Genomic DNA, 27,803 nt, shown 5'->3' with positions numbered 1-27,803 from the left:
GCGAGACGAGTGTGTGATGAGCGTGAGACGTGTGTGATGAGTGAGACGAGTGTGTGATGAGCGAGAGAGCGAGAACGTGAGAGCGAGAACGTGAGCAGGAGAGCGTGAATGAGCGTGAGAGTGAGTGTGAGAGAGTGAGAGTGAGCGAGCGTGCGCGCGAGCGAGCGTGTTGTGCATAGAATATAGATGGCAAGTTGCATAAAAATGAATTATTTCCAAACAGTAGTTTCTATAAAATGGTACAGCACAATCAATTCTTTGTAGCCCTTGGAAGTCAGTGTTGCTGCCACAAAGCAGAAAAAAACTAAATTCCCAGTGGTTCTTTGCATAATGTAAGCATGGGAATCTGTGAAAAGATCTTTACTGCTAGAGATTAGTTTAATTTAGCAAGTCTTCAGATGTAGGACAACTAGCCTATAACGAAAGATCACACAAAATAATATTTTCATCACACATCTCCATATAAGTTTGAAACTGAAACACCAGACTCTTGCCTTTGCCTGATTTCCTAAACTTGCTATTCCTAAACCTGCAAATAGGCATAAGACTAAGTTTAAAGACCATACTAACTTTCAGTGGATTCTCCTCTTCCCCATTTTGAATTAGCATTGTCATCTCTGGCATCGTTAGTTGTCTTTCAGACTGAGCACCCTGAAAGAGAAAACAAATGAAAATTACGCAATTAAAACATTGGCAAGGTGCCAGTTCGATGAGAACATGCGTCAAAGGGTAGAAATCACTGGTACAAGTTCTCTCAACAAATCATTACTTCTCCACTCTCATTCCTAGTTTTAAGCAAAACATTTTACCCTCATTGTGTAGAATATGGCAACCACAATGACATGTACATTACTTACCGTAATTTTATTTCTAGTGCTTGTATCCGCTTAGATTCCCTTACTGTGTATATTAGTCCGACATCTAGTGGCCACCTCAGAGTATTGCATCTTGTTTTCGAAGTTTGAAAAGGGACATCGACTTATCTAACACTATCCTTACTGTGACATGTTGTTCACCCATGATCCCTAAAGCATTGCAGTTCCCCCGGGTTGTCCGTCCTTGTAAGAACAGTTTTTCTGACGTCCAACTAAGGGCTTAGTAAAACCATTCAACTGAGGCAGTACAAAACTCCACTCTTCGTATAAGGCTGTACCACCAGAGTTCATGGAAGCGTAGACAGAGCATCCAGGCTTCTCTTAAGAGGGAGAGAGGGCTGTAGAATCGGTACAAATGAACTTGTAATAGAAATGGTCCAATGAAACACTATGTATTGTAAAAAAATAAATGGTTTATTTAAATATGAGTAGGCCCAGCTAAATCTTGGGGGGAAATAAGTACCATCACAGATCATATAAACACATTATGGAAAAACAACACTACGCTTGAAGGTACACCAAAGCATATAACCTTATTTGCAACACCTAACAGGAGTTCTTAGGATAGGACGTCGAAACCAATAGTTACTTTTAGATTACTTTCAGTAATACCACGGTAGTAGACCCTATCAGTTGTACAGTGACACTCAGCAGGAAATCACATAGCAATATCAACTGGACAATAGACGTTTCTGATCTAGTGAAACACAGGTTCTAGAACTGTGTAAACCTCTAACTGCGATTTAGGATAACAGTTATTATAGGGGAGTTGGATCTTGGGGTGTAATATTGGTTAGGCAGCGCTAGGGAGAATTCTCAGAAATGGGCCAATTTCCTCTACATTAGATAACCTCTTAGAGAGACCCTTTTTCCCACTCTCTCATGTATTTAAATGTGATTTCTGAGCTCTGTTTCTTTTGGTTGTGGAGTCTGACAAACTCCATAGGCATCATCTTTTACATTGTGGCACACAGCACCTTTAGTACAGCGACACAGGGCAGTCCCTTCGATTCCCCCAAGGTTTAAATACCTTCTCTGGGATAAATTACTGTTTCCCAGAGCAGTAAAGTGAACTGGACTTTACTTAAATTTGTAACTTTCTAGACCCAGCACATACCCTCTTACAATAGGGTGCTGAAGGGTTACCTAGTATCCCCTTTGTCTATCTTCTCATGTAACAATTTTGTGCTACCCTTTCCTTACTGACTGACGGTTGGCAGTGGTTTTGTTTTTACTACCGTGGTGTGCATTTACTGCTGGCTGCGTTCGCAGCTGCAGTAAAGTTCCCAAGGGTGTTTGTTTTTCAAAATGGTCCCAGTCTTTTTTCGCCATTTATTTGTGGTAAGGTCCTTGAGATTTACTCTGCGCGCCAAACCAGGTTTGGTCCCTTTGTTAGTTTTGTGTTTGGCAGGATTCACAAGTGAAGGCCACCTCTGGCACCAGGGTGTCTGGGGTAGGCAAGAAGTGAGGGAGGTACCCGAAACTCCCTCAGTTTAGTCTCCTAGGAGACCCAAATGCACTCTGATGATTGGCCGGCTGACTGACAGCTAGGCTGGAATGAAAGGGAGAGAACTGTATAAAAGGCAAGTCTTTTGGCTTGGAAGGCAGAGTGTTAGGCAGAAACCTGTGCAGTTCCCTTAGGGACTTGTGCAAAAGATTTAGGACTACAGGTGGTTGGCAGTCAACCCATTTGGTAGCAGTCTACCGCCCAGATTTACCTGGTAGCTGTGGCTGAGCAGTCAGACTTCTCTCAAGATGAGTTAGGCAGTATATAGAGCATACACAATAGGTACAGAGATACAGTAGCACAAGCAAACACTGACCAGAGATTTGGTGTAAAAGTATATATTTATTTAAAGACACTTGTAATTTACACTAGCATAAAGAGGTGAGTAAATTCAGCACAGTCACACACACACACATATATATACACACAAACACCCCTAATTACTTATTTAGACAAGTCTTAATGAGAAACACCACTTATTTTCAGACAGAGGTGAGCGCTTAACATAGGATGGCACTCTAATGTTATTAAAAAGGGAGGGGAAAAGGCAGAGTTATGGAAGCACACAAATCTTAATGTATGTAAAGCCAATGGTGACTTTACATGCCCTGGGAGACAGTAGTCAGTCCCAGGGTATGGAGTCCATGTTTGGGGGTCGCTACAACACCCCTGGGTTACGGCACGGAGGGTGCTGTGTATCCCATATACCAAAAACACATGAAGCCCTATGGGGTAAAGGACCCCATAGCCCATAAAACACATACAAAGTCAAAGGAACACCTCAAATCATGTCTAAGAGTGGGAGGAAAAGAGTCGCACTCTTAGCTGGAGAAAAATATAAACCCCAAAAAATCCAGCAGAGCTGCTGGGGGACTCACTAGGTTTGAGAAATTAGCCTTTACAGAGAATTCTCCCCAACACAGAGTCGACCACTGGACGAAGGAATCGAAGAACTTGCCTGCTGCAACTCCTGTACCGTTGGTTTGCCCAGTGAAGCTCTGCTGCTTTGCTGAAACGCCAAGTTCGCATTGACAGAAGCCCCTGCAAGGACGACTTCTCCCCGTGAGTTGGTGAGACCAATCAACTCAGCCACCTGGACATCCTTCTTGGAGCTGGTTGAATTTCCACAGAGTTGCTGCTGGAAACCGTAGAGCCAGGGAGAGGGACACCGGTTTGTGTGCGTTGCTTTTAAGTTGGCCAAGAGCTCCAGGAAGATCCTCCGGACTCCCAGGAAGCAGGACTGACCGAGCCTGAGCCCCCTCAACAGAGTGCAGTGAGAACCCCAGAAGCAAGGGAAGTCTACCTCGACAGTCAGGAAGTGTGGTGTTGCTACTTGCAGTAGCCATGAGGAGCTGAAACACTGAACAGCCACTGAAAGTGAGGTTTTCTGGTTGCAAGTTTTGACCGTCCCAGTGCAGGAGTCCCGACGTCCTCCCTCCTGTCCCCACGACTGAAGCCCAGGAACAGCGAGATCTGCAGAGCTGCACAGGAACAGAAATTTATGTTACAAAAAGTAGGTGCTGACCTTATTAGGTGTATGTGCCACATGATGACACTCCAGCCACCGCAGTAGTTACCCATATCAGGTATTTATCAAGCTTGGATTGAAGATGTATATTGTTTTGATTGCCACAAACTGTTGCACAGTAGTTTTAGAATATTCCTCATTAATACTTTCTTCCGTAATTTGTTTTACTTTTTTAGAAACTTTGAAATTGTGAATTTTGCCCCTGATGAAGAGTGAATACTCGAAACGCGTTGGGCCATCAAATGATGAATTAAATTGAAGCTCGTGTTCATCATGAAAGTTTTGGTTTATTAATACTTATGAAAGAATTCTATTTCAATTATTTTGTATTAACAGTATATAATACATTTGAAGAGCATTAACTACATAGGGTGATTTGTATATCAGACACCATATGGTTAAAAATTATTGGTATATTTTGACAGATCTTAGACAGTGTGCAGGGGACGGGAGTTCCCCACTTTGGGAACATCCACTTCGTTTTGGACAACCAGAACACCCATTCTTGTAAAATATGGCTCTGAAGTTCTGCTGCAAAATCTTCAATGCTGAGGTACTGTGTTGGCTTTGGTGTGTACTTACCTTAAGCCTGTTAGGATTTCGGTGTAGCTGTGGGGTTTCTGTGATGGGGAGACCTCCCATCCAGTGCACCCAGTCCCACTGCTAGAATCCTGCTAGAGTGTCTTCTGCAAAGCCCCTGGACCCTCTTCTAACTCTACAGTAAAGTACTTGCCTGTTTTCCCAGTTTCCCTAAGGAACTCTGACTTTGTTACTAAAGCACCTATTCTTACACTGCCTGTTGGTTACTAGTCCTAGTGACCACCCCTTCTGCCACTGAGAACACTCATGCTCCAAGAATAAGGGAAAGACTCAAGGGATTGGGACTTCTGCCTAGAAAAGAAAATAAGTGTTTAAAAAGTTACTTGTAAAGAGTTGGTTGCTAACTGTAATTCTAAGAGTGAACAGTTACAAAAGTTCTTACTGATATTGAATGTGTGATGCACTATTATTAAAAAAGTATGGTTAATATCTTTTCTTCCTTAGTAACTGTTTTGCCAGTCTAATCGAAAGTAGATGTGAAGGTATTTTACTCTCCTGTGATTAGGTTGTGCCTCTTCAGAAAAGTAGAGTTGGTGTCACAAGATTAGTCCTTTCAGGATCATTGCAGGAGTGTCCCACAACTGGGTCTTGCTTCCCCCGACTTGCTGCTATAGCCTGTCCAGAATAAGCCTGCATTAGGTTGTTGCCTACCTAGAATAACAGAGTCTTTCAGTAAAGTGTGACATTGGGTTATACTTTCCTCTTCATTGTGAGGTTAAAAAAAAAGTATGTGTGTTTTACTTACCTTATGTTAGTTGTGTGCCACCCAAAATAAGTTACAAGAGTTACTGCTTATCTCCATCTGGGGTTCCCCAATTTCAAAAACACCTGTAATTGTTTATTACATCCTTGAGTTTTACTCACCTAGTATAACTGAGTTATCCCAAAAGTAGTTATAGGTTTTTACTGCACCTAGATTAAGTGTTCCACTATTCACCATAAGTATATTGTCCACTTGACTGTTTAAGTGATCTGTACTGAGAATCATTATATAACTCTAAGGGTCTACTGCCCTTGCATTACTGAATGTAACTGAAAAGTAACCATTGGTTTTTACTCCCCAAGAATAGGCGTGACCTATACTGAATGTGTATGAAAAGGTTTTTTACTCCTCTAGAACTGTTAGGTACTTAAGGTCTGTACTTGGGTCTGTGTACTTTCAAGTATAGTGTGTTTTTATACTGTGATTTTGTATAATGTTTTAGTGCTTACTTACCCCTAGATGTATCTGGGCCTACCTGTATTTAAATAAATCCTTCATTTTTACAATATAAAGTGTTTCAGTGTTTCTTTGGATCATTTGTATTACAATTTCATTTGTACTCATTCTACAGCCCTCTCTCTCCTAAGATAAGCCTGGCTGCTCCGTGGACGCTAGCCTGAACTCAGGTGGTACAGCCTTATACTAAGTGTGGAGTCTTGTACTGCCTCAGTTGAATGGTTTTACTAACCCCTTAGTTGGACTTCAGACAAACTGACCACTACCCTGGATCTTAAAACCATAGCCTCTTTTAAACCCTTTAATTTAGCAAGAAAGCGGTCTCCTTTGCAAATAGTTAACTTTGCCCCCACCCTAGCACCCATGATAACTAACTTTGTGAATGCCTCCTTCAGCTCCAACGCCATCCCAGCTAATATCAAAGCAGCCTGGGTTACACCCCTTCTCAAAAAACCACTTAGACCCCCACCATCCCCACTAATTACAGACTGATCACCCCAGTCCCCCTTCTCCTTAAAATCCTAGACAAAATTGCCTATACTGAAGTTCAATCCCACCTAGAGAACAACCAGCTACTAGGGGACAGAATCAAGTTTCCAACCCAGGCATAGCACGGAGACATCCCTACTGGATTTTTTAAAAAAAAAAACAGGACGGACGCTATCAGAGATTCAGGGTACCTAATGCATCCTATTACTACTTGACCTGTCCACTGAATTTGATTTAGTGCACCATAATAAATGATGTCCAACACTAGCAAATAACTTTCACTTCTCAAAGGAAGCAACCACCTGGATCAAAGTGTTCTTTTCAGACCGCACCCCTAGAGTAACCAGCGGCGATGTAGCAGCAGATCCCTTAACAGTCCCACAAGGATCCTGCCTCTCCCCCACGCATAATACGGACACTAAACTCCTCTTCGCAGCACTAGACACAATGGGAGTAATATACACCAACTTAACAGATGATGCACAAATACTCACTCCAATCAAAGGCAATCTTGAACAGGACACCATTCGTGTAAACAATCTACTCACTTATCCAGAACTGGATGGCGTCCAACAGCCTCTGTCTTAATGGAGAAAAAAACAGACCCTCATAGTAGGTGTGTGTTGTATTGTGCCTGTCTGAGGTGAGGTAGCTTGAGATGTCATGTGGAATGTTTATGTGTGGATGATGGAATATTCTGGTTGAGTGTTCTGTGTAGAGGCGGTTACAGCTGGCTGGCCCTGGGTGATGGGAGCCGGTGTTGTCGCAGCTTATGTCCTTTATGTCTTCATGTGGATATGTAACTAAGAACTTGGAAATACTCTTACCTGAAGAAATCTTAAAGAGCCTGGAACCTGCTTTTTAACAATGGCGACGAGTCGGTCTTTGGTAACCTACGTGCCACAAGCTGATGGACTGAGGACCCTGCTGCGGGGGGGTGCAGGAAGGACAAGCTTCTGGAGAAGGACAACACCGCCTCCAAAAACTAAGTCCCATCACCCAGGGTGCAGGGGGAGCCGGAGGATTAAAGCCCCATCTTTGGTGGGACCCGCGCACATAAGTAGTGGGCAAGCTGGGCCCCAGGGAGTCTTCAGGCAGAAGCCCTGACATGGCTCCCCAGAGCGCAGGGGCAGGAACAGGAATTGGGCCCCATTGCAGAGGGATCAGCTCCAGGAGCAGGAAGGAGGACTGCGTCCCAGGGTTCAGGGGAAGTCCAAGAAAGTGGCCCCTTTTTGGATGGGCAGCTCCTAAGTAGGCGGCAGAGCTCTGCCCTGGGGGCTGGAGATGGCGCTGGACCAGCAGGTGAAAGATAATACTTGTAATACTGGGAAATTGATGTTGAAAGCAATCACTGTATCCTGGTCCTCCGTGAGATGTAATGAAGAGCAAGCCCACTGGGAGGAATGGGATGCCACTCTAAGTTTTTTTTGTTAAGTTAGAATGGCAATAGAAAAAAAAGACGCTGCTCTGTTTGGGAAATGGATGTCAATTTGACATGAACAAGGACTGTTTGCCTGACTACACGTCACTCCCATGTCTTGTGCACTCATAGCAATGGGGAGCTGTTTTAAACGCTGTCCTTCTCACAAGATAATTGCAGGCTTTGAAGTTATGGGAGCCTGGCAGCACCGTACTGTGCTTATCGTGCACATCATGTTTTTGTTTGTCAAACTCTGGTGATTTATGAGCCTTTCGTGGCGAGGTCTCCTGGGAAGTGAACGACCGTTGGCCTATGAAGCTCTGCATAGCCCTACTAAGCAGTAGTGACTGATGTCACACATGCAGCAGGGGGAGATGGTGAAGCGTAGAATGTTCTTTGGAATGTGCTATTGTTAGAGCTTCGTATTATAAGTGCTGTTTGCCCTGAGGATGTAAAAGGGAAAGTACTTTAAGGAATCGGACGTTTGGCAAGACGTGTCTTAGAAGGAAGCAAAATATGTGTGCAGCTATATTAAGGCAGGAATGAACAATGCTTAGAACATGGGAACCCTATGATACGAATCGGATCCAAGAGACATGGTTTGTTTAGGTGCCAAATGCTGTGGTCTCTGCTTGGCAAAAGACATTTTCGGTGGATTGTGATGCTAGCATGCCGCTCCGTCTCAGTGAGGCCACAGGTAGCGGGCAACAAATAAGGTGACATTTTTAGGTCATGACAGTATGGTGGGGTATAGGCATGTGCAGAGAGTAACAGCCATAATGTTGGGTAGTTTGGAACTTTAATATACCTATTTAAAACTGACGGAGCATTTTTGCATGTGCAGGATGGCGAGTGCCTTCGTGCGCTGTGAATATGTAGAATGGGGACACTGCGAGGATGCGTTTGTGTTTGTAGAAGATATACATGCATCTTAAACAGCACTTCTGTTATGTAAATGGGTAAATGAAACGGTGACAATATAGTGTGGTAATATGTTGTATTGAAGGGTATTTAGCATAATTCTTTTGAGGAATTGCAGGTTTCGAGTGCCAAGCACCATGGCACATGGACACTAATGTGCATAAATCGTTGCCGTTAGTGTAAGATGGGTGGTATGTGTGTGATAGCTTTAATCATTTTGAGGATTTTCAGCTATATTGCACGTCAGTAGAGCCTGTGTAAATGGCTATGGACTCATAGGTTCGCTTAAGAGCCTGCAAATGGCTATGGACGTTTTCGTTCATAAAAGTGTTAGTTTTGGGGATTTTACTTACTATGAGCAACATGGTTTTGTATTGAAATGTGCACAATGCAAATGTTTTCAATGCGGTTTATGTATTGTTTACAGCATATGGTTGCAGCATTCATTGATTTTGGAATGCATGTTATGATGAATCTGACTCCGATAGGTTGGAGAGAGTCAGTGAGTATTGGGTGAACTCATTCAGCATGGAAGTGTTGCAGTGTGAAATGCATGGTTTGAATTGTTTGGGTAATGTCAGTGGGGGATATAGTTTTTTTCCTTACATTGTTTTGGTTTGGGTAGTTACCTGTCGTGGTAAAAGTTGAACACCCATGCGATTGTTCTAGAGTGAGGTAGCGCCTCGACTCTTTCATTAAGGATGTTAGGATTTTCTAATTTCATGTGAGGGGATTGGTCTGGTTATAGGGGTTACCCGATTCCGGTAAAGGTTGAACAGCAATGAGGTTGTTCTGTGAGGGAAGTAGCGCCTCCTCTAGGTTTTTTTTTATCCTTCTCATCACATTGGACAGTAGGTAGCTGGTGGTAAAGGGGTAGCTGGGGACGCCTGGTAATGACCCGTCGGTATTGAGTGTGGTAAGTCCTGAGATGATGAGTAAATTGCTTTCTATGTTACTTGTGGTATTTATTGTGGATTTCGTTGTATCCATGGGTTCAACAGCTTGCTTTGGGGTAGGATGTTTTCCTTGCTATAAGACAGTTTAGTTTTTACCAGTCATTGATGTTGGCATTGGGAGTGCGTGGACACTGCTCCCAATGTGTTTGGAAGGTTTGTACATCCTGGTCTGGTGTAATGAGTATGGTATTAAGACCATGGGTGTTTGTGATCTCAGTGATGTTGTATGTTTCCACTTGGTGAATCCCTGTTGGAGTGAGGTTGGGATTGTCTTTTTGGAGGCTTTGAGGTCTCAGTTTAGAGTGGCAGTCTAGAGGCCTGCTGGGGTTCCAGGGTGGCAGCCTGGACACCCGTGTTGTTGTAGGCGGGGGCAGGTGGTAGGAGGTGTAGCAGTCTTGTGGTTGTTCAGGATTGTAGGTGAAGTAGCCCAGTTTCAGGGTTGTCCAGGTCCTGGGGTGAGAGCCCAGTTGCTTGTTTGTGGCAAGAACAGGCAGATGGATGACAGTATTTTTGTTATTGGTACATGGAATGTGGTTTGTCAGGGTGTGATGTTTTGATGGTTTGGCCGTGGAAGTGTCTGTCGGCCAGTGGAGTGTTACGTGTGCGTATATCTTGGAAGGTGGTAGTTGTGTTGTTCTGGTATGTGACTTGTTCTGTGCATGTATGGTTTAGTAAAAGAGGGAGGTGTGTTGTATTGTGCCTGTCTGAGGTGAGGTAGCTTGAGATGTCATGTGGAATGTTTATGTGTGGATGATGGAATATTCTGAGTGAGTGTTCTGTGTAGAGGCGGTTAAAGCTGGCTGGCCCTGGGTGATGGGAGCCGGTGTTGTCACATCTTATGTCCTTTATGTCTTCATGTGGATATGTAACTAAGAACTTGGAAATAAACTTACCTGAAGAAATCTTAAAGAGCCTGGAACCTGCTTTTTAACAGTGCCGCTGCCCGCCTAAGCAGGCTCCACTCACAGAACACATCCATAGTGATAGATGGCACCCCAATTACCGCTTTGAACCAAGTCAAAACCCTAGGTGTTTATCTTCACTCCAGCCTCACCATGTGTAAATACATCAGTGCACTTGGCTTTTTCCATGGTGTACACAGCCAAACTTATTGCACTGAGCCGACCCTTCCTCACACCTCAAAACTGCATCACTCTTGCTAGAGCCCTTATCTTGGCCAAGGTTGACTAATGCAACATACTCTGCCTATACAAGCCAGAATACTTCACAAAACACTCACCATCACACACAAATGTGTCACTGGTAATGCACCCATCTATCTCAACCAAAGCCTCAAACGCAAAATTGCAACCAGAACACTCAGATCCAACGCCAACACACCTACTCATCCCCCGTTTCAAGAATGCGAGAACAGGGTAGCTGTAGCTTCCCTGTAGCAGCCCCCAGAATCTGGAATTCACTCCCAGCTAACATTTGCAACGAGCCATCCCACCCAAAATTCAAGAAACTTCTAAAAACTTGGCTCTTTAACAAATTATAATACTACGCCAGACACAGCTTGACATCTGCTGGTCTTCCGACCCCCAGCTTTTGAACCCTTGTATTACTGCCAAATGTCTGGGTTTGGGCGTGTAATCAAATGCAATAAATAAATCCCCCTAGTTACACAGTACCTTGGGTCTGAAGAAAAGGTTCCAGCTGGCTTCTGTTTCGGTTGTAGTCATGCAGATCCTCTTGTTCCTGGGCCCAATTCGTGAGGACAAGAGGGAGAACGTCTGGGAACTACTGTTTGAAGGTCGACGGCAGCAATGGGCACAATTCAGATTAGCGGCACTTTGCGGTTTCAGCTACTCGCAAATAGCACAACTACCGTTCTTGGACACCTCGTGGACTTTCCTTACTTCTGGGCTCCAGCACTCTGTTGAAGTGGCTCAGGCTTCGTTAGTCCTGCTTCGAAGGAGTGGAGGATCTTCATGGAGCTCGGGTCAGGATTAAAAACAATGCACTTGATTCTGGTGCTCCTGTCCCCTGGCACGCGGTTCCAGCAGCAGCAAAGTAGTACTGCCATCAGGGAGAAGGGTGCTAGTCAAGTCTTGGGTCAATTGGTTCCACCAACCCAAGGAGAGAAGTCGTCCTTTCCGGGCTTCTCTAGTCGATTAGGAATTCAGAGCTTCAGCACTGCAGCGGGGCTTCACCAGGCACACCAACGGTCCAGGAGGGTGCAGCAAGCTTCTCTCCCAGTTTCTTCTTCAGTTTCTGTATCCAGTGGTCAACTCTGCCTTCCCTGCAAAAGATAGCCTTTTATGCAAGGCGTTCCCATTCATTTGTAGCCTAGCTGTCAACCACACAGCAAGGTGGCTGTCCTCCAAGGACAGCCAGCCAATCACCTTTCGGTGCATTCCTGTAACCAAGGAGACAAAACACAGGGAGTTTCGGGCACCTCCGTCGCTTCCTGCCCTGCCAGAAACCCTGGAGCCAGAGGCGGGCTTCGCCAGTGAATCCCACCAAAGACAAAACAAACAAAGGGACCAAACCTGGTTTGGAGCGCAGAGTAAATCTCAAGGAGGACCTTTCCAACAAGAAATGGTGTAAAAAGACGACCAGGGCCATTTTGACAAAATGGGCACATATGGTTGCTTTACTGCAGCTGCAATTGAAGCCTGCGGTAGACACACTCACTGGTAGTAAAAAGTAAACCACTGCCACCAGCCATTGATTGTAGAAGGGGTAACAAAAATGTTAATCGAGAAACTAGACAAAGGGGATACTAACACCTCCACCCTATTGCAAGTGTGTGCTGGGTCTAGAAAGTAACACATGTAACTAAAGTCAATTTCACTTCACAGCTCCTGGAAAAAGTAGTTATCCAAGAGAAGGTATTTAAACCTTAGCAGAAATCCAAAGGATTTCTCTGTGACACTGCACTGAAGGTGCAGTGTGTCACAATGAAAAAAGATTATGCGTATGGAGGTTGCCAGACTCCAAAACCAAAAATACTGTTCAAATCCAGAAAAATACGCGAGTGGGAAAAAGGTGTCGCTCTCTCCAGGATAGAAATTACAAATCCTAAAGTCAAGCAAAAGAGCCTGGGGCCTCTAAGGTAGAAGGGAATTAGCGCATTTCTGAGAATTCTCCCCAACAGGAACAGACAGTCCCAACACACTTCCTGGGTCCACACAAATGGCATGCACTAGCACGCAAAAACAGCAGATTTCCCAAGCAAATTCATGCCATTAGGGATTTCCTGACCTGAGAAGGAAGGAAAACTGCCAAACATCACAAAGGCCAAAGACACCATCTTTGGACAGTAGCCACTGTAAGTAGCCAAACGCTTTAAACGCGAATATGCATACTAAAAATATAGCAGACGTGGTAAAAAGACACCTGCTTCCACCATCTTGTGTTTAGGCACATTAAAAAGTAACCAGGAAATTCCTTACATAAGACTAAGGTGAGAAAAATGTCCCCATTCTATTGCATTGTAAGATGCTGCGCACAATGTTAAGTTACCAAAGAAGGTAGAAAAACCTAAGGGAAACAGTTTCCCAGTACTGACAGTCTGAGCGAATAGTCAGTTTCCCAATGACAAATGAGCAAATAAGCCAGACAAGTGAAGCTGAAGGCTTCAGTTGTCTGTAAAAATGTCAGGACAGGTGAAATACAAAAAGCAAAACATTTGGGGGTCTATAGAACACAGAGGGGACTTTGCCTAAAATAAATTGTTCCTAATACTCATTGATTAGAATATTCGTTCCTGAAACATGCTGAATGTAAAGAGCACTCAATGTAAAGTGTTTCAAAGTGTGTGATTAAGATAACCAGGCTGTATGGAATGATAACTTGTACCTTTTTCTCAAATAAAGCAAAGCCGGCATCAGCTGCTGCAGATTCCCTCCTCTCCTCGTCCTTGGAAGTCAATGTCGAGAAGTTTTTAAAGTTTTCCTTCTGTTTGTTCAAACTCTTAGCCCAACGCTCCATGTCTTTGGCAATCTATGGAAAAATTGAAATTAATACAGATGACCAACCATATTGCAAAAATCATCAAAATGTATCTAAAATCAGTGTCATTTTTTCATTAACACAAAATCTTAAGTCGTATGCAGTACACTTGATAACCCTCGGGTTTTTAGTGCAGTGAGGTACACCCATTTTAATATTTTCCTTTGCTTTCATCTGGCAGCACGTGCCATCTTAAGTGGAGTACAGCTGGGACATTGTGTCCCCTTTTAGTTTTCCCCTACATTATTTTAATAACATTTTTATTTAACAAGCGAACAAATAAACACCAACAGTCTTCGCTGTGACAATGTGTTCTTCTAAATATGCTTTCATATGGACGTTGCATTTCGTTCTCACTCCAGGCTCCATATCTTAACATCGCTCCCAACGCAATATGTATGCGTGCTCCTATTTGTCATTTATCGCAGCATGTTCACCATTAATTCCAATGAGCCGTTGCTGGATGCCACCTCTAGCTGCCGTTTAAGGCTTCTCAGTATCCAGAGTGTCAAACATCCTCTGTCAGTGCATTCCAGGCTTCTATTCCCTCATCGCCCTATGCCACACTGCGGTTTCAACCAATGAACAACATCTTGGGTCTTCCCACTAGGCCTCTATCCTGGGACCCTCAATCGAATTTCCAAGGCATTGCCATCTGCGTTTTGCCAGGATACAAATGAGGTGGTCCATTTATGTAGTTATTTTTTAAAGAGGCGAGCGGCCTGCTTCCTTCCTCTCGTGAACAATCCCAATAGACAAAACTACAGGAGCCATGCTTGCATCTGAACCCCCACCCCCTTCACTCTTTCGGCGACACTGCCAAAAAAGTACCATCACTGGGAATGTCCAAAACCTATGAATCATGTTGTGCTCTCCTGGGTGCATCTCGGGCAAGCCTGATCTTTGTTTTTATATATGCATGACATCCTGTGTGGAGTAAGTTACGCCCCGTGTGTCACATATGTTTGGGTACGTTTAAATCTAGCATTCTAAGAGACTTCGAATACAGCGGTAATCTGCCATTCGGTGTCTGTAAAGACCCTCACCACATCCCAGTCACACTTCCTACTGTCAGGGAGAATTCTCATGTCTGTGCTTAGTCCTTTCAACCTTTGAGACCCCCAGCTCTTTTGCTGGACTTACATGATATTTTATTTCTATCGCGCTTGTACACAAGTGTTTCACTTACGGACTTTTAATCCTGGAGTGGGACCTTTTTCTCACTCATTCATGTATTTTTGATCTGATTTGGACTCTTTCGCTTTGTTTTTGGAGTCTGACAAAACATAGGCATCTACCTTTTGTATTGCGATACACTGCACCTTGAGTGCAGTGTCACAGAGAAGTCCTTTGGATTTCTCATAAGGTTTAAATACCTTTTCTTGGGTGAACTACTGTTCCCAAGCATAGTAAAAGGAAATGGACTTGCCTTTTTCCTATGTAGGTCCATCACACCCCATCTTATGTGGAAGTGCTGGGGGGGGGGGGTTACTTAGTAGCCCCCTTTTCCTACTTACTCATGTAATATTTGTGATGTTACCCTCACTACAGTTAACGGCTGGTGGCAGTGATTTAATTTTCCTACCATTGTGCTTTTCTACCGCAGGCTGAATCCTCAGCTGCAGTAGAGCACCCATCGGTAACCTGTGTGTCAAAATGAGCCTGGTTGTTTTTTTTCACCATTTATCGTTTGTGAGGTCTTTCTTGGGTTTTACTTTGCGCGCCAAACCAGGTTTAACCCTTTAGTTTTTTTTTGCCTTTGTCAGGCTTCAGTGCTCAAACCCACCTCTGGCTCCAGTGTGTCTGGCAGAGCAGGAAGCGAGGAAGGTGCCCGAAACTCCGTCATTAGTCTCCTAGGAGACCCAAATGTACTCTGTGGTGATTGGCTGGCTGACTGTCCACGAAGGACAGCCACCCTGCTGGCTGAGTGACAGCTAGGCTGGAATGAATGGGAGAGAATGGAATAAAAGGAGTGTCTCTTGGCTTGGAAGGCAGAGTAGACCACTGGACGAAGGAAAAGAAGAGCTTGAAAAGGACTGCTGCTGCAACTCCTGGGCCGTTGGTTTGCCAGGTGAAGCCCAGCTGCAGGTCTGAATCACCAAGTTTGCATCGACAGAAGCCCCTGCAAAGACATCTCCCTTTGAGTTGGTGGGACCAAATCAACTCCAAAGTAAGCCACCTGGACACCCATCTCAGAGCTGTTTCAATTTCCTAAGAGTTGCTGCAGGAAACCTTAGAACCAGGGAGAGTGACACCAGTTTGTGTGCGTTAATTACAGCCACTGGAATTGAAGTTGCCAGCTTTTTACTGTCCCAGTGCAGGAGTCCCCCGATCGAAACAACCCACCCACCCCTCCCGACGTCCTCCCTCTTGTCCCCACGACTGAGGCCCAGGAACAGCGAGATCTGCAAGAACTGCCAGGAACAGAAGTCATCAGCTGACTCTTCATTGTAAGGTACTGTAAAACAAGACAGAGTACTTCCCTCTTGCGGTGAAAGTGCTTGGAACTTTCCCAACTCACAGGCCTAATCAGCTTGTGACCCAACATATTCTTCTTGCTACAAACTACTCCTAAGAACTGGTGCAGAGACTTTTCAGTTTCACTACCAGAACTGCTTTACCCCAACCAAGACTTTAGCCTATTGACTTTGGCCTAACCTATTGAATCGACTCTTCTGGTGAACTCTAAATAACCTTTCATGTTCTGAATAAACTATTCCTTTTTTGCTCGTACTTCAAAGTATTCTGAATGCCATTTTGCTCCTCCTTCAAAGTAGTCTGAATGCCTCAGAAACTTAAAGTGTAGTACTGAAGTATTTGTGTATGATATTTAACTGCCTCCTTCTAGTGAATGTTTTATAACTGTTGAATAAAGTGTTTAACCAAGAAACCTTGAGTGCAAGAGTTTGAACACCTGTGATTGTAGACCTCTCCAACATCCTTACAGCTCACATTCTTTCTTGAGATAAGACTGGCTGCTCAGCTCTGCTACCAAAAACTGTAGTACAGACTTATACCAAAGGTTAGTTTTGCTTACACCTGTAGTCCTAGTTGTGTGTAGTGGTCCCAAAGGGTGCTGCATACAAACTCGGCCTAACACCCAGCACTCAACATAAGGCGAGGTGTGCCGATTTCACCTAACAAAATGTATAAGGAATCCAAAGATCCTTTCTACCCTTGGCAAATCTTCGTTTCCAGTAGCTGTAGTCGAGCACACAAACTGGTGTGTCCGTCCCTGTAGCACTCCGAGGAAAGTCAACCAGCTCTGGGGTCGGGGACGTCATTTAGGGGTTGCCAGAGGTCGCAACTGCGACCTCTAAAAAAAAAAAAAAAAGTCCATTTTTTTTTTTAGTAATGCAAGCTCCTGAGCTGTGGCCAGCACCATGTGGTTCTTTACTTCTGGAGTGGCTGGCTTTCTTGTTCAGGCCAGAGTGGCTGGCTTGCTTGTTGTTTAAAAAAAAAAATAAAAAAAAAAATAAATAAGAACAGGAGTGCCACAAGTCTAACACTTTCAGCACTGACCATAAATAAGAAAGAATAGGAATACCAAATGTGTCTTTCTGGAATTCTATACAATAATTGCTAGACTCATTAAAGGTTTATTTCAGGCACACTTCAGAGGGTGAGTCACTGATTTATTCTGTTCTTAAACGCCTCAACTCAGCCTTTCATCCTTCTGAGGTCGATAAATGAGTACCAACACAGGTTGGGTGATATGGAACAAGTTACTTACCTGTAACTGTTGTTCTCCAGCATGGGTCTGGCATGGATTCACATGCTCATGAATATTCCCCGTCGTCAGGCTGGGAATCCTCGGTAAAGAAAAAAACCAGTATCAGTTTCGTTTCTGATCTGTCTTTCGTAGTAATAACCAATCACTGGTCTCTGCGTCATACTGACCACAGCCAATGACTGCCCTCTACCTAAGCACCGCCTCTGGCAGCCATCTTCAGATTTGGAAGCACGTGAAGTGGCAGTATGACCAAGTGAAGAGCCGCAGAGGGGTAGGCGGGAGGGTTCGCATGTGAATCCATGCCAGACCCATGCTGGAGAACAACAGTTACAGGTAAGTAACTTGTTCCTTCTCCAGCATGGGGTCTGGCATGGATTCACATGCTCATGAATAAAGAATACATAGCAGTACGCACATGCACAACCACGGGAGGTGGCAAAGGCTCAACATTAAGCATTACATCAAACTCAACATTAAGCATCTTACCTCCTCACCAGGCTCACCTCAGGCGAACAGGTTGCGCAGCACTGCTTGGCCGACCCTGGACTCCTCCCTGGAATCCCGATCGACGCAGTAGAATTTCGTGAAGGTGTGCGTCGACCTCCACGTAGCAACCCTGCATATGTCCAGCAGGGGCACACCAGAAAGGAACGCCGTGGTAGCTGCGATCGCTCTGGTGGGATGGGCTCTCGGACGGCCAGGCAGCGGTCGGTTTGCCAACCGATGACAGTACATGATACAGCCGGAGAGCCATCTGGAAATGGAAGCCTTCGAGAGAGCCTTCCCCTGATTGACAGGTCCAAAATTCACAAAGAGTTGTGACGTCTTCCGAAAACACTTCGTGCGGTCCACGTAGAACTTCAGCGCTCTAACCACATCCAGCGAGTGCAAAGTCCTCTCAGCCGGCGACGAAGGCGACGGGAAGAACACAGGTAACACCAAGGGTTTGTTGAGATGGAAGTCCGACGGTACCTTGGGCATGAAGGAGGGGTGCGTCCTGAGCACTACCCTCGTGTCGTGAAAAGTCAAGTACGGGGCCTTGCAGGAAAGGGCCTGGATCTCTCCCACCCGTCGTGCGGAGGTGATGGCCACAAGAAACGCTGTTTTCCACGACAGAAACTTCAACGGGGCCGAGTGCAGAGGCTCGAACGGAGGTCCCATGAGCTTGGTCAGCACCACGTTGAGCTCCCACGCCGGGCCGGCGCCTTCACCGGCGGGAACGATCCGAACAGTCCCTTCATGAACTCTTTCACCAGACGATGAGACCACAGGGACGTCCGGCCCGTGGTTCTGGTGTATCGGGAGATCGCAGCAAGATGAATCTTGATGGACGCGTGTGCCAGTCCAGCTTTGGCCAGCGTCAGCAGGTACGGCAGTACCTGGGGAGCCGTAATCCGTAGAGGGTTAATCTTCTGTGCGTGGCACCAGACAGAGAACCTCTTCCATTTGTGTCTGTAGCATTTAAGAGTCGAGGACGCCCTGGCCTTTGCAAGAACCTCTCTGCAGTCGGCCGGTATGTCGTATCCTCCAAACTCTAGCGCTGCAGGAGCCAGGCCTGCAAGTTCAGCGATTTCGGGTCGTGGTGGAGGATGGCGCCTCCTTCCCTGGAGAGTAGATCCGCGTCCACCGGCAGCTTGATTGGCGGGGACGCTGACAAGTCCAGAAGGTCCGGGAACCATATCTGCCTCGGCCACGCAGGTGCGACGAGGATCATCCTGCACCGTGACCTCTTGAGCTGGTTGACGAGCCGGATTAGCAGTGGCAAAGGAGGGAACGCGTAGAGGAACAGGCCCTCCCAGGGGAACGAGAAAGGATCGCCCATGCTCCTCGCCTGGGGAAACCTGCTGGCGAACCTCCGTCACTTGGAGTTCGTCGCCGTCGCGAACAGGTCGATCTGGGGTGTGCCCCACCGTCGGAAGAGGAGATCCACTAGATCCTGCCGTAGTTCCCACTCGTGGCACGAGCGCAGCTCCCTGCTGAGTGAGTCGGCGATGGTATTTTTTATCCCTGCCAGATGAAACGGCACCAGAAACATCCTTTGGGCGACTGCCCAATGCCACAGGTCCTGCGCCTCCTTGGACAGTGCTGGGGACCTGGTTCCGCCCTGTTTCCTGATGTAAAACATGGTGGTGGTGTTGTCGGTGAAGATCCTCACCACCTTGCCCTTGAGGGACGGAAGGAAGGACCTGAGGGCCCAGAACACTACACGGAGCTCCAGGACGTTGATATGGAGGGATTTCTCCGTCGGGAGCCAGAGGCCTCTCGCGTGCAGATTTTCGGTGTGCGCTCCCCACCCTTCCAGGGAGGCATCCGTGGTCACTGTCTCCTGGTGGTCTGGGGTCTGGAAGTCCATGCCCGCCGTCAGATGCGCGCGGGTGCCCCACCACCGGACCGCTCGGCGGAAACTCTCGTCGAGTGTGATCCTCTCCTCGAAGCCGCCCGTCGTTTGGATCCAGCGCGCGTCCAGGAACTACTGCAACGGGCGCATCCGGAGCCTGCACATGGGAATGAGGTAGATGCAAGAGGACATCATTCCGAGGAGGGACTTGATGGACCTCACCTTGGCCGCGTCGGAAACCAACATCCGCTGTACCTTGCCCAGGATGGACCTGGTCCTTTCCTCCGACGGGGAGGCCAGAAGGGACACTGTGTCGAGCTTCGCTCCCAGAAACAGTGCGTTTTGCGCGGGTACCAGGTGGGACTTGGCGTAGTTCACGGAGAATCCCAGGTCCGTGAGAAGTTGGACGGTCCTTGCCGTGTGGTCCACGGCGAGCACCCTCGTCTTGGCTCGGATGAGCCAGTCGTCCAGGTAGGGGTAGACGTGGATCCCCTCGCGGCGCAGCTGCGCCGCCACCGGTGCAAGGCACTTGGTAAATACCCTGGGTGCCGACCGTAGTCCGAAGGGGAGGGCTTTGAACTGGTAGTGACGCCCTTGGACCACAAACCTGAGGAATTTTCGGTGCCCCTTTAGGATGGGAATATGGAAGTAGGTATCTTCCAAATCCAACGACGACAGGAAGTCTCCTTCCTCCAGCTGACCCAGGACGTGCTGGAGGGTGACCATCCGGAACTTCTGCGCCTTGATGAACTTGTTCAGACGTCGCAGGTCTAGGATGGGGCGCCATCGTCCAGTCTTCTTCACGAGGAAGTATCTCGAGTAAACTCCGGAGCCCCGAAGCCTCTTTGGGACGAGTTCGATGGCGCCCTTCCTGAGCAACGCCTTTACCTCCAGGAGAAGCTGAGGGACGTGAAGCTCTCTCCTGGCCACGGGGGGGACGCGCGGGCACCTTCTTTGAAACTCGAGCGCGTGGCCCCGGGCCAAGGCGTCCAGCACCCAACGGTCGGTGGAGATGGACTCCCACACGCTGACGAAGCTCGCCAGCCGGCCTCCCACCGGGGTGCTTTGGTGGGGGCCCGACCCCACGGCCGGTTCAATCCTGTTTCGACGAGGCTTTGCCGCCTTGACCTCCTTGGCGACGACGGCGGGGTCCTCCAGACTTGCCTCGTCCTCTGTAGGCCTCTTGAGACGACGAGCGGGCCGCTTGACGGTAGGTAGAGAAACCGCCGCCGGAACCTTTGGAGGCGCCCTTGCCTCCGCTGCTCCGAAAGGGCGTCCGTCGTTGCTGTAGAACCCCAAGGGCCCGGGCCGTCTCAGTGTCCGCTTTAATGGCCTGAAGGGAATCGTCCACTGTTTCCCCAAACAGGTTGTTCCCATCGAACGGCATGTCCAGGACTCTGATCTGTACGTCTTGACGGAAGTCCGTAGCCTTGAGCCATCCACGCCGCCTAAGGCACACGCCGTTGCCCAACTGGCGAAACCCAGTGTCGGCGATGTCCGTCGCAATAGTGATGGCGTGGTCCGACGCCACCTCACCTTCCTGTAGGATCTCCAGGGCAACCGCCCTCTTGTTGTCCGGTAGGAAGTCCAGCAGGGCAGCCAGTTTGTACCATAGCTCCCTGTCGTAGCGGGCCACGATAGCCAAGGCGTTGGCCGCTTTAATCGTCGTCGCTGCAGACGAGATGACCCTGCGTCCCATAGCGTCCAATTTCTTTCCCTCGCCGTCCGGTGGGGAAGTCGATGTGGAGGCCGCACCCCCCCGCTTTCTTCCTGGCCGCCGCGGAGACGACGGAGTCCGGGGTAGGCTGCGCCCAGAGGCACAGGGGGGCCGCGTCCGGGACCCGGTACTTCTTTTCGTACCGGTCTCTTCTAGCTGGCGTCGTGGAAGGGTTCTTGAGGAGGGCAAGGCCCTCATCCCAAATGTCGTCCAGTAGAGGCACCGCGAGGACCGTCTTCCTCTTGGCCTCGTGCCGTTGATAAAGGAATCCTTCCTTTTTCTTCTCCTCAGGGCAGAGTTGGAAAAGCTCGGATGCCCTGGCGATCATGGAGTGGAACGATCCAATCTCGTCGGGCGGAGAGGCCCTGGTGGGAGGTGACGACGGGAGATCCTCGTCGTATACCTCGTCGTCTGTACCCGTCGCTGCCGTGTCAGTCCCCGTATCATCCCCTCGGGTGGACGGGGAGGAGGGCTGGACGGGTCGCGACGGCTGAAAAGGAGGTGGAGGGTGAATCCTTTTCTTGGGAGGGGGAACAGCCGAAGGTCCCGGTTCAGGATCCCCCAACGGGAGAGGCTCCTCCGTCGGCAACGGTAGTCTCGTCCTCATCTCTGAGCATAAGGACTGTATAGCCAACAAAATGGCCGCCGAGTTGTCTTGCGGCGCTGGCAGAGGGGAATCCGACGGGCGATCAGGGGCCCCGTCGGCACCGTCGACGCTGTCGTCACCTGCGTCGGGATCCATCCCGACGGGTCGGTCTTCATCCACGCCAAGGCCGTGGCTTAAGACCTTGATCAGCTCTTCCTCTGAAGCCGAATCTACGACGACGCCCTGCCCCCCCTTTTTCTTCCCCGCCGGGGATTTCACGGGGGTCCTATAGATGGGCACAAAAGAGGACTCCCTCCGAGGTGGCAGGGAGACTGAGCCCCGAGGTCGCCACCACTGGTGTAGCCTCCACAGGCTGAGCCAGGGCCGCCGCGACAGTATCGATAGAGGGCTTGGCCGGATGGATTAAGGCCTTCACCACCTTAGGTGCGCTCACCGCCTTATCCTTGAGGGGGGGGGGGGGGACACTGCCTCGCTCCCCCTCCGATGGTGCCTTCGAGCTCGACCGGGGCCTCTCCAGGAGCTTCGACGGGTGCTCGCCCTTCCTCTTACCCGACCCAGAGCGTTGGCTCGTGGCTGAAGGTGCCGGGGAGGGTGCGCCCTGCCTGGCGCCCGTAGAGCCCGACCGTTCGGCGCTCCCGGTGCCAGCGGACTCGAGGTGCTTGGCCTTGTGTTGGACCCCCGTCGCCGGGGCGTCCTCAAAGGTCTTAGAAGACCGCTCGGATTTCTTCCTCTTCTTCTCGCCTGACGGGCTCTTCCCTTCCAGCCAGTTGGCGAGGCGTTGGTGGCGGTCCTTCATGGTCCGCTCCGACATATTGCCGCAAAACGCACAGTCCTTCTCCACGTGCGTCTTGTCCTCATGTAAGCAGTAGAGACAAAAGGAGTGTTCGTCCTCCTTAAAGACGTTCTGCAGCTGGCATCCAGGGCAGACCCTGAACAGATTTCCGGGGGTCGAGCTTCCCTTCTCCTGGGCCATGTCCGGGCCTGAGAAGCTTCTGGAGTCCTCCAAAACGTAGCTCGACGAAATCTTCACCCTTGAGGGGCGCAGACGAATCCGACACGGGTCCCCGTTGATCGGATGGAGAGTCGGTGGAGCTTGAGGCTCTTTTGACCGGAAAAAACAAAGTTTTGAGAAAAAAACGTGAAAAAATAGCACTAACGCTCGAGAGCAATAGCACGAGGATCCCAACACATGAACGTGCGGTAAAAATCTGAAGATGGCTGCCAGAGGCGGTGCTTAGGTAGAGGGCAGTCATTGGCTGTGGTCAGTATGACGCAGAGACCAGTGATTGGTTATTGCTACGAAAGACAGATCAGAAACGAAACTGATACTGGTTTTTTTCTTTACAGAGGATTCCCAGCCTGACGACGGGGAATATTCATGAGCATGTGAATCCATGTCAGACCCCATGCTGGAGAAGAACAGTTTTTGGTTCTAACTGTCCCTCATAAGTCATACATAGCTGGGAAAGATCTAACCTGGACTTCATTGGGAGGTTAAAAAGTATGTGTTGAACTTGAGTTTGCTATGTGCCATCCAAAGAAAGTTACAAGAGTGATTGCTTATCTCAATCTGTGTTTCACAGATCTCAAAAGCACCTGTAATTGAATATTACATCCTTCGGTTTGACTCACCTAGTATAAAACGTATCACGAAAGTAGTTCTAGTTTTTTACTGTACCTGGAATAAGTGTTCCACTATTCATAAAACGTATACTGTCCAGTTGTCAATTAGGTGATTTGTTGCTGTGAGTCATTGTACAAATGGTAGGGTCTTACTGAATGTAATTGTGAAAGTAACCATTGGTTTTTACTCCCCAAGAATAGGTGTGACCTATACTGAATGTGTATGAAAAGATTTTGACTTCCCTATAACTACTGTTCGGTGGTCCAAATAAGGTTTATGCTTTGGTCTGTGAACCTTCAAGCAAAGTGTTGTGTTTCTATAATTGTGATTAGATATAAGGTGTGATGGTACTTACCCCTAGATTCATCTGGGCCCACTTGTATTTAAATAAACATTTATTTTTTACAATACACAGTGTTTGTTTCTTTGGACCATTTGTATTACTATTTCTTAGTACTGATTCTATAGCCTGCTCTCCCTATGTTAAGTCTGGCTGCTCAGTCTACGCTACCATGAACTCGGATGGTACAGCCGTATACTAAGAGTGGAATCTTGTACTGCCTCAGTTCCATGGTTTTACTAAGCCCTTAGTTGCACTTCAGAAAAAACTGTCCTAACACCTGCCCCTTGTGCCCCCAGCACCAATTGCAAACTGTTTGGCTTTTACCCAATTATTTTTAGAAGTATGCTCTAAAATGCAACATTTCAACCCATTATTTAAATATTCCCAGCTGGGAAACCGTGCAAATCCCCCTTCAATGGTTCAAGGTCCCTCGCTACGCTTGGTCGCTATGTCATATCTGGGGGAAATATTTATGCTCTGCCACTAAAAAATGTTTTACATTACTCATACAAAAGGAAGGTAAACAATAAGTGTCCTATCATTAGAATAATACCAGAAGTTCATTATTTAAAAAGTTACAATTTTATTATACCTAAACGCACAATCAAGCATATTGTTCCAAAACATTAAAATTCTCCCCAGTTGTAAATTGCTTAGCCTGGTTGGGGATAACTGAGGCAGAGAGATATCCCCGGGGATCAACTTTAAAAAATTGAACAAATCCCTGTTTGAGGAGATTGATTGGGCCTATGGTAACAGGAGTCATCTGCCTAATAGCCACCAAAAAAGATCCTTTGAAGAAAAATTGAACAGATGGGATTGGAGCATTAACTCAATCCATCTGTCCAAGTTCAGTGGATATGAGGCAGCCTCACAAGTCACGCATAGATACCGAAAGACCAGAGGCCTATTTGCTCTTGTTTCTGGCGACCGAAGTGAGGCAGTTCCTACTAAGGCTTTGGATTAACCATTTGCCGGTCCTTGCAATCATTGGGCCACGCCTGAAGGTGCCGCTTGTGTCCAGACATTGTCGCATTTGTCAAACTATAGGTGTTTTAAAATACACCAGACGTCTACTAACCCTTTGACCTAAACTGGCATTTCTAAAAACATAGTGCAAGACTTTTTACCTACGTGCAAAAGAAGATCTTCAGCTCCCCTTGACATTGTGCAATTAACATTGGCTGTCCTTCCTCCCTGAGAGACTCTGCTTTACCTCTGACTGTGTTTTGCCCTTTCCCCCCAGGAAAGGGTTAATTTACTCTGGATTGGAAGGTTTCAAAAATTAATTCCCTATTTATTAAGTATTTGCTAATCTTTGTTTCATTCCTCTATTGTATCTTTTGCACCCAACTCAATATTGCTCTAAATGTACCAGTGATAAATCTATATCCACAGTGTCCAAGCTATTTAAGACACCTGAGGGTGTAGTAAGTGTCAGTGTGCCATCCCCAATGGGTATCATCTGATTTAGAGAAACTAAGTGTGTTTTTGAAGTATATTTAAGTGTTAAATGTTTTGCTCCCTTTCTGAAGAAGGCTTATAGAACAACGGACAGTGAAATAAATTAATAATTGTTTTATCAAGAAACCTGGAGTATACAAGTTTATTTGGATAACTGTGGTGAAACCCTGTCACAACATTACTGCTCACATTGAGCCCTCTGGAGATCAGCCTGACTGCTCAGCCACACTACTGACCTGTGTAGTACAGACTTATACCAAAGGTTGCGTCCCTATTGCCAGGTGGTCAGGGTTATTTTAGTGCACCCAAAGGGTAGTGCATACAATCTTGCCTAACAAGGTTTGTGATGCCACAGGTGTGGACTCCAAAATCTTGCTGATCACTTAGCTGTTGAATTTCTCAAAAGGCACTTTGTCCCCTTCAGTGAGACCATAACGTCCTATGACATGGTACTGCATTCCGCTGGCCCCACCCTGGGGAACACTAATCTTCGATAAGGAACATTAATACATTACTGCTGAAGCTAAATTATAGCCAATCAAGATGGAGCTGCTTTTCAAAGAGCCATTTTTTTTTAAAATGCCACATTCGCATTTTTGTAAACTCGAGTAAAGAAATGTAATCCAATGCTGACAGACCATAACTTATTTCTCACCTGCTGAGCGGTTTTACTCTTTGGTTTCTCTTTTTTCTCTTTCCCCTCCTTTGTGTTGGCAGACATGCTATTTGGTTGTTGCTGTTGCTGTTGCTGAGCACTTTCTGATGCCGGGAGATAGGTTTGCTTCTCACCATCCCAGTACAAGTACTGTAGAGTCAACGAGTTGTAATAGTACTAGGGCCAAGAAAAAAAAAGTGTTATTTAAATGGTGAAGGGACATGCCAATCTCCTACAGAATTTGCCATGCATCAATAAAAAGGTGGATACTCCAGTCTTCCCAGAAGGCTCCTCACCCTCTCCCAACTCTAAAGCCTAACCAGGATTATCAGGTGGAGTTTGCCTTTGCACCCAAACAATGTACGCCGATACAATGTGGGAAGCAGACAATCATCACTTCCAAGTGCAAATAGACTTACTGGTCTTTAGAACTAATCCATGGAATCTTCGGAGGGCATGGGCTGAATAAGCAGCCACAAATTCCATTTTGGATGCCTTCCAATTGATGGTTTACCCTGGAATACTTCCGACCACATTTAACAATACAGATTTATTACAATCTACCCCCAGACAACAATTGCCAAAACACCTTTGTCCTGCAGTTTGAATCCTGGTCAATGAACTGCTAAAACACGACAGAGCATAGCAACACAAGTTTGAATCCCAGTCCCGCGCTTAGAGACTGGTCTCTGGCATTGGGTGCTTAATATATTAAAACAGGAACAAATTTCTATAAGGTTTACATTCCTATACAGAATGCATCTTCAATCAAGCGCCAAGAGATCACGCACATGGCAAGAGTTTGCAGTGCAAGACCCATTTACATTGACAAGTTTTTCTAAAATTATCACATCTTAATGGAGGTGTTAGGTGGAGGGGGCAAAAATCACAGTTCTACAGATTCTTAGTCCAAGAACACCAACCATGCTAGAGACTGATTGTAAACAGATAAATAAACAATTCATGGGAATAAATGACGGCAGGAAATATGGTTTACACTCTGAATTTCTGTCCAGGGAACTTTTTAACCAAAGAATCTTAACACTGCTACCAGACTAGTCATTTCCATCGCTCTCTTAACTTCATTCATGCAACTAGATATTTTTAAAGAGCTTGCTGCAATTGGTCAAAAATAAAGCAGCCAACCATAACTGAAGACCTAACCGGGAAATCACTCGCTGTCGCCTCCACTAGCTCGAACAAATAATGGTGTAACTTCAAATCCAAGAGTTAAAGCCAAATGGTACTGGTCCACAGAATCCCCAAAATAGGTAATGGACTCATCTATAAGACTCTCAAGTAATGCCACTGCAAACCAATTTAAAGGGCACCCCTTCATATCCGCTCTACATGTTTTGCCACCTTAGTGTGAGCAATAGTATCAGTTGCCATAGACACTGTATAGGCACACTGCCAGAAGACATCTTTTGTGAAAACTCCAGCGAGTGCAAATGGCAACAAAAATGCATCAGGCGTTCAGCATAAAAATAGATGCGTTTTTAACGATAGTCAAACCCATCAGAAGTTGAAAATGGAAGCCTGCACTTCAAATTCTATATTCTGTGGTTATGCTCCCAGGCATTTTTCACAACATGCATGAATAAAAATGTTAACGCGTTGCCATAAATGACTAAAGGCATTGCTGCTATAATTTAAACAGCAAAATCTGTACAAATGTTTACAGCTATCCTACAGAAAGCTGTTGAGGAAAAGGAAAGCTACGCCATCATTAATTGTATCCTGCTTCTTAATTACCTACGATTAACAGAAAAAGGTTTAGACCATCATCCAAACCAAATTAAACTGAACATACAAAGTAAAATTCCAAAAATGTGTGGTACTATAGT

At 46.7% G+C, this 27,803-nt stretch overlaps 1 protein-coding gene across 2 annotated transcripts in view; it reads right to left on the bottom strand.

Annotated features, from left to right (window-relative positions):
• Positions 1–27,803, bottom strand: part of RBM5 (RNA binding motif protein 5) — a 621,154-nt gene that overhangs the window by 55,207 nt on the left and 538,144 nt on the right. For both annotated transcript variants that reach the window (XM_069644151.1, XM_069644150.1), the window contains exons 19-21: positions 25,957–26,133; positions 13,323–13,466; positions 571–651 (exon numbers count right to left, since the gene is read on the bottom strand). In XM_069644151.1, the coding sequence (XP_069500252.1) occupies positions 571–651; positions 13,323–13,466; positions 25,957–26,133 (402 nt within the window). The remainder of the gene's footprint in view (positions 1–570; positions 652–13,322; positions 13,467–25,956; positions 26,134–27,803) is intronic.

The sequence above is a fragment of the Ambystoma mexicanum genome, chromosome 2p (assembly GCF_040938575.1).
Source record: "Ambystoma mexicanum isolate Mex_15411 chromosome 2p, UKY_AmexF1_1, whole genome shotgun sequence".
NCBI classification, from domain to species: Eukaryota; Metazoa; Chordata; class Amphibia; order Caudata; family Ambystomatidae; genus Ambystoma; species Ambystoma mexicanum.
This window is presented reverse-complemented; position numbering and strand designations above follow the sequence as displayed.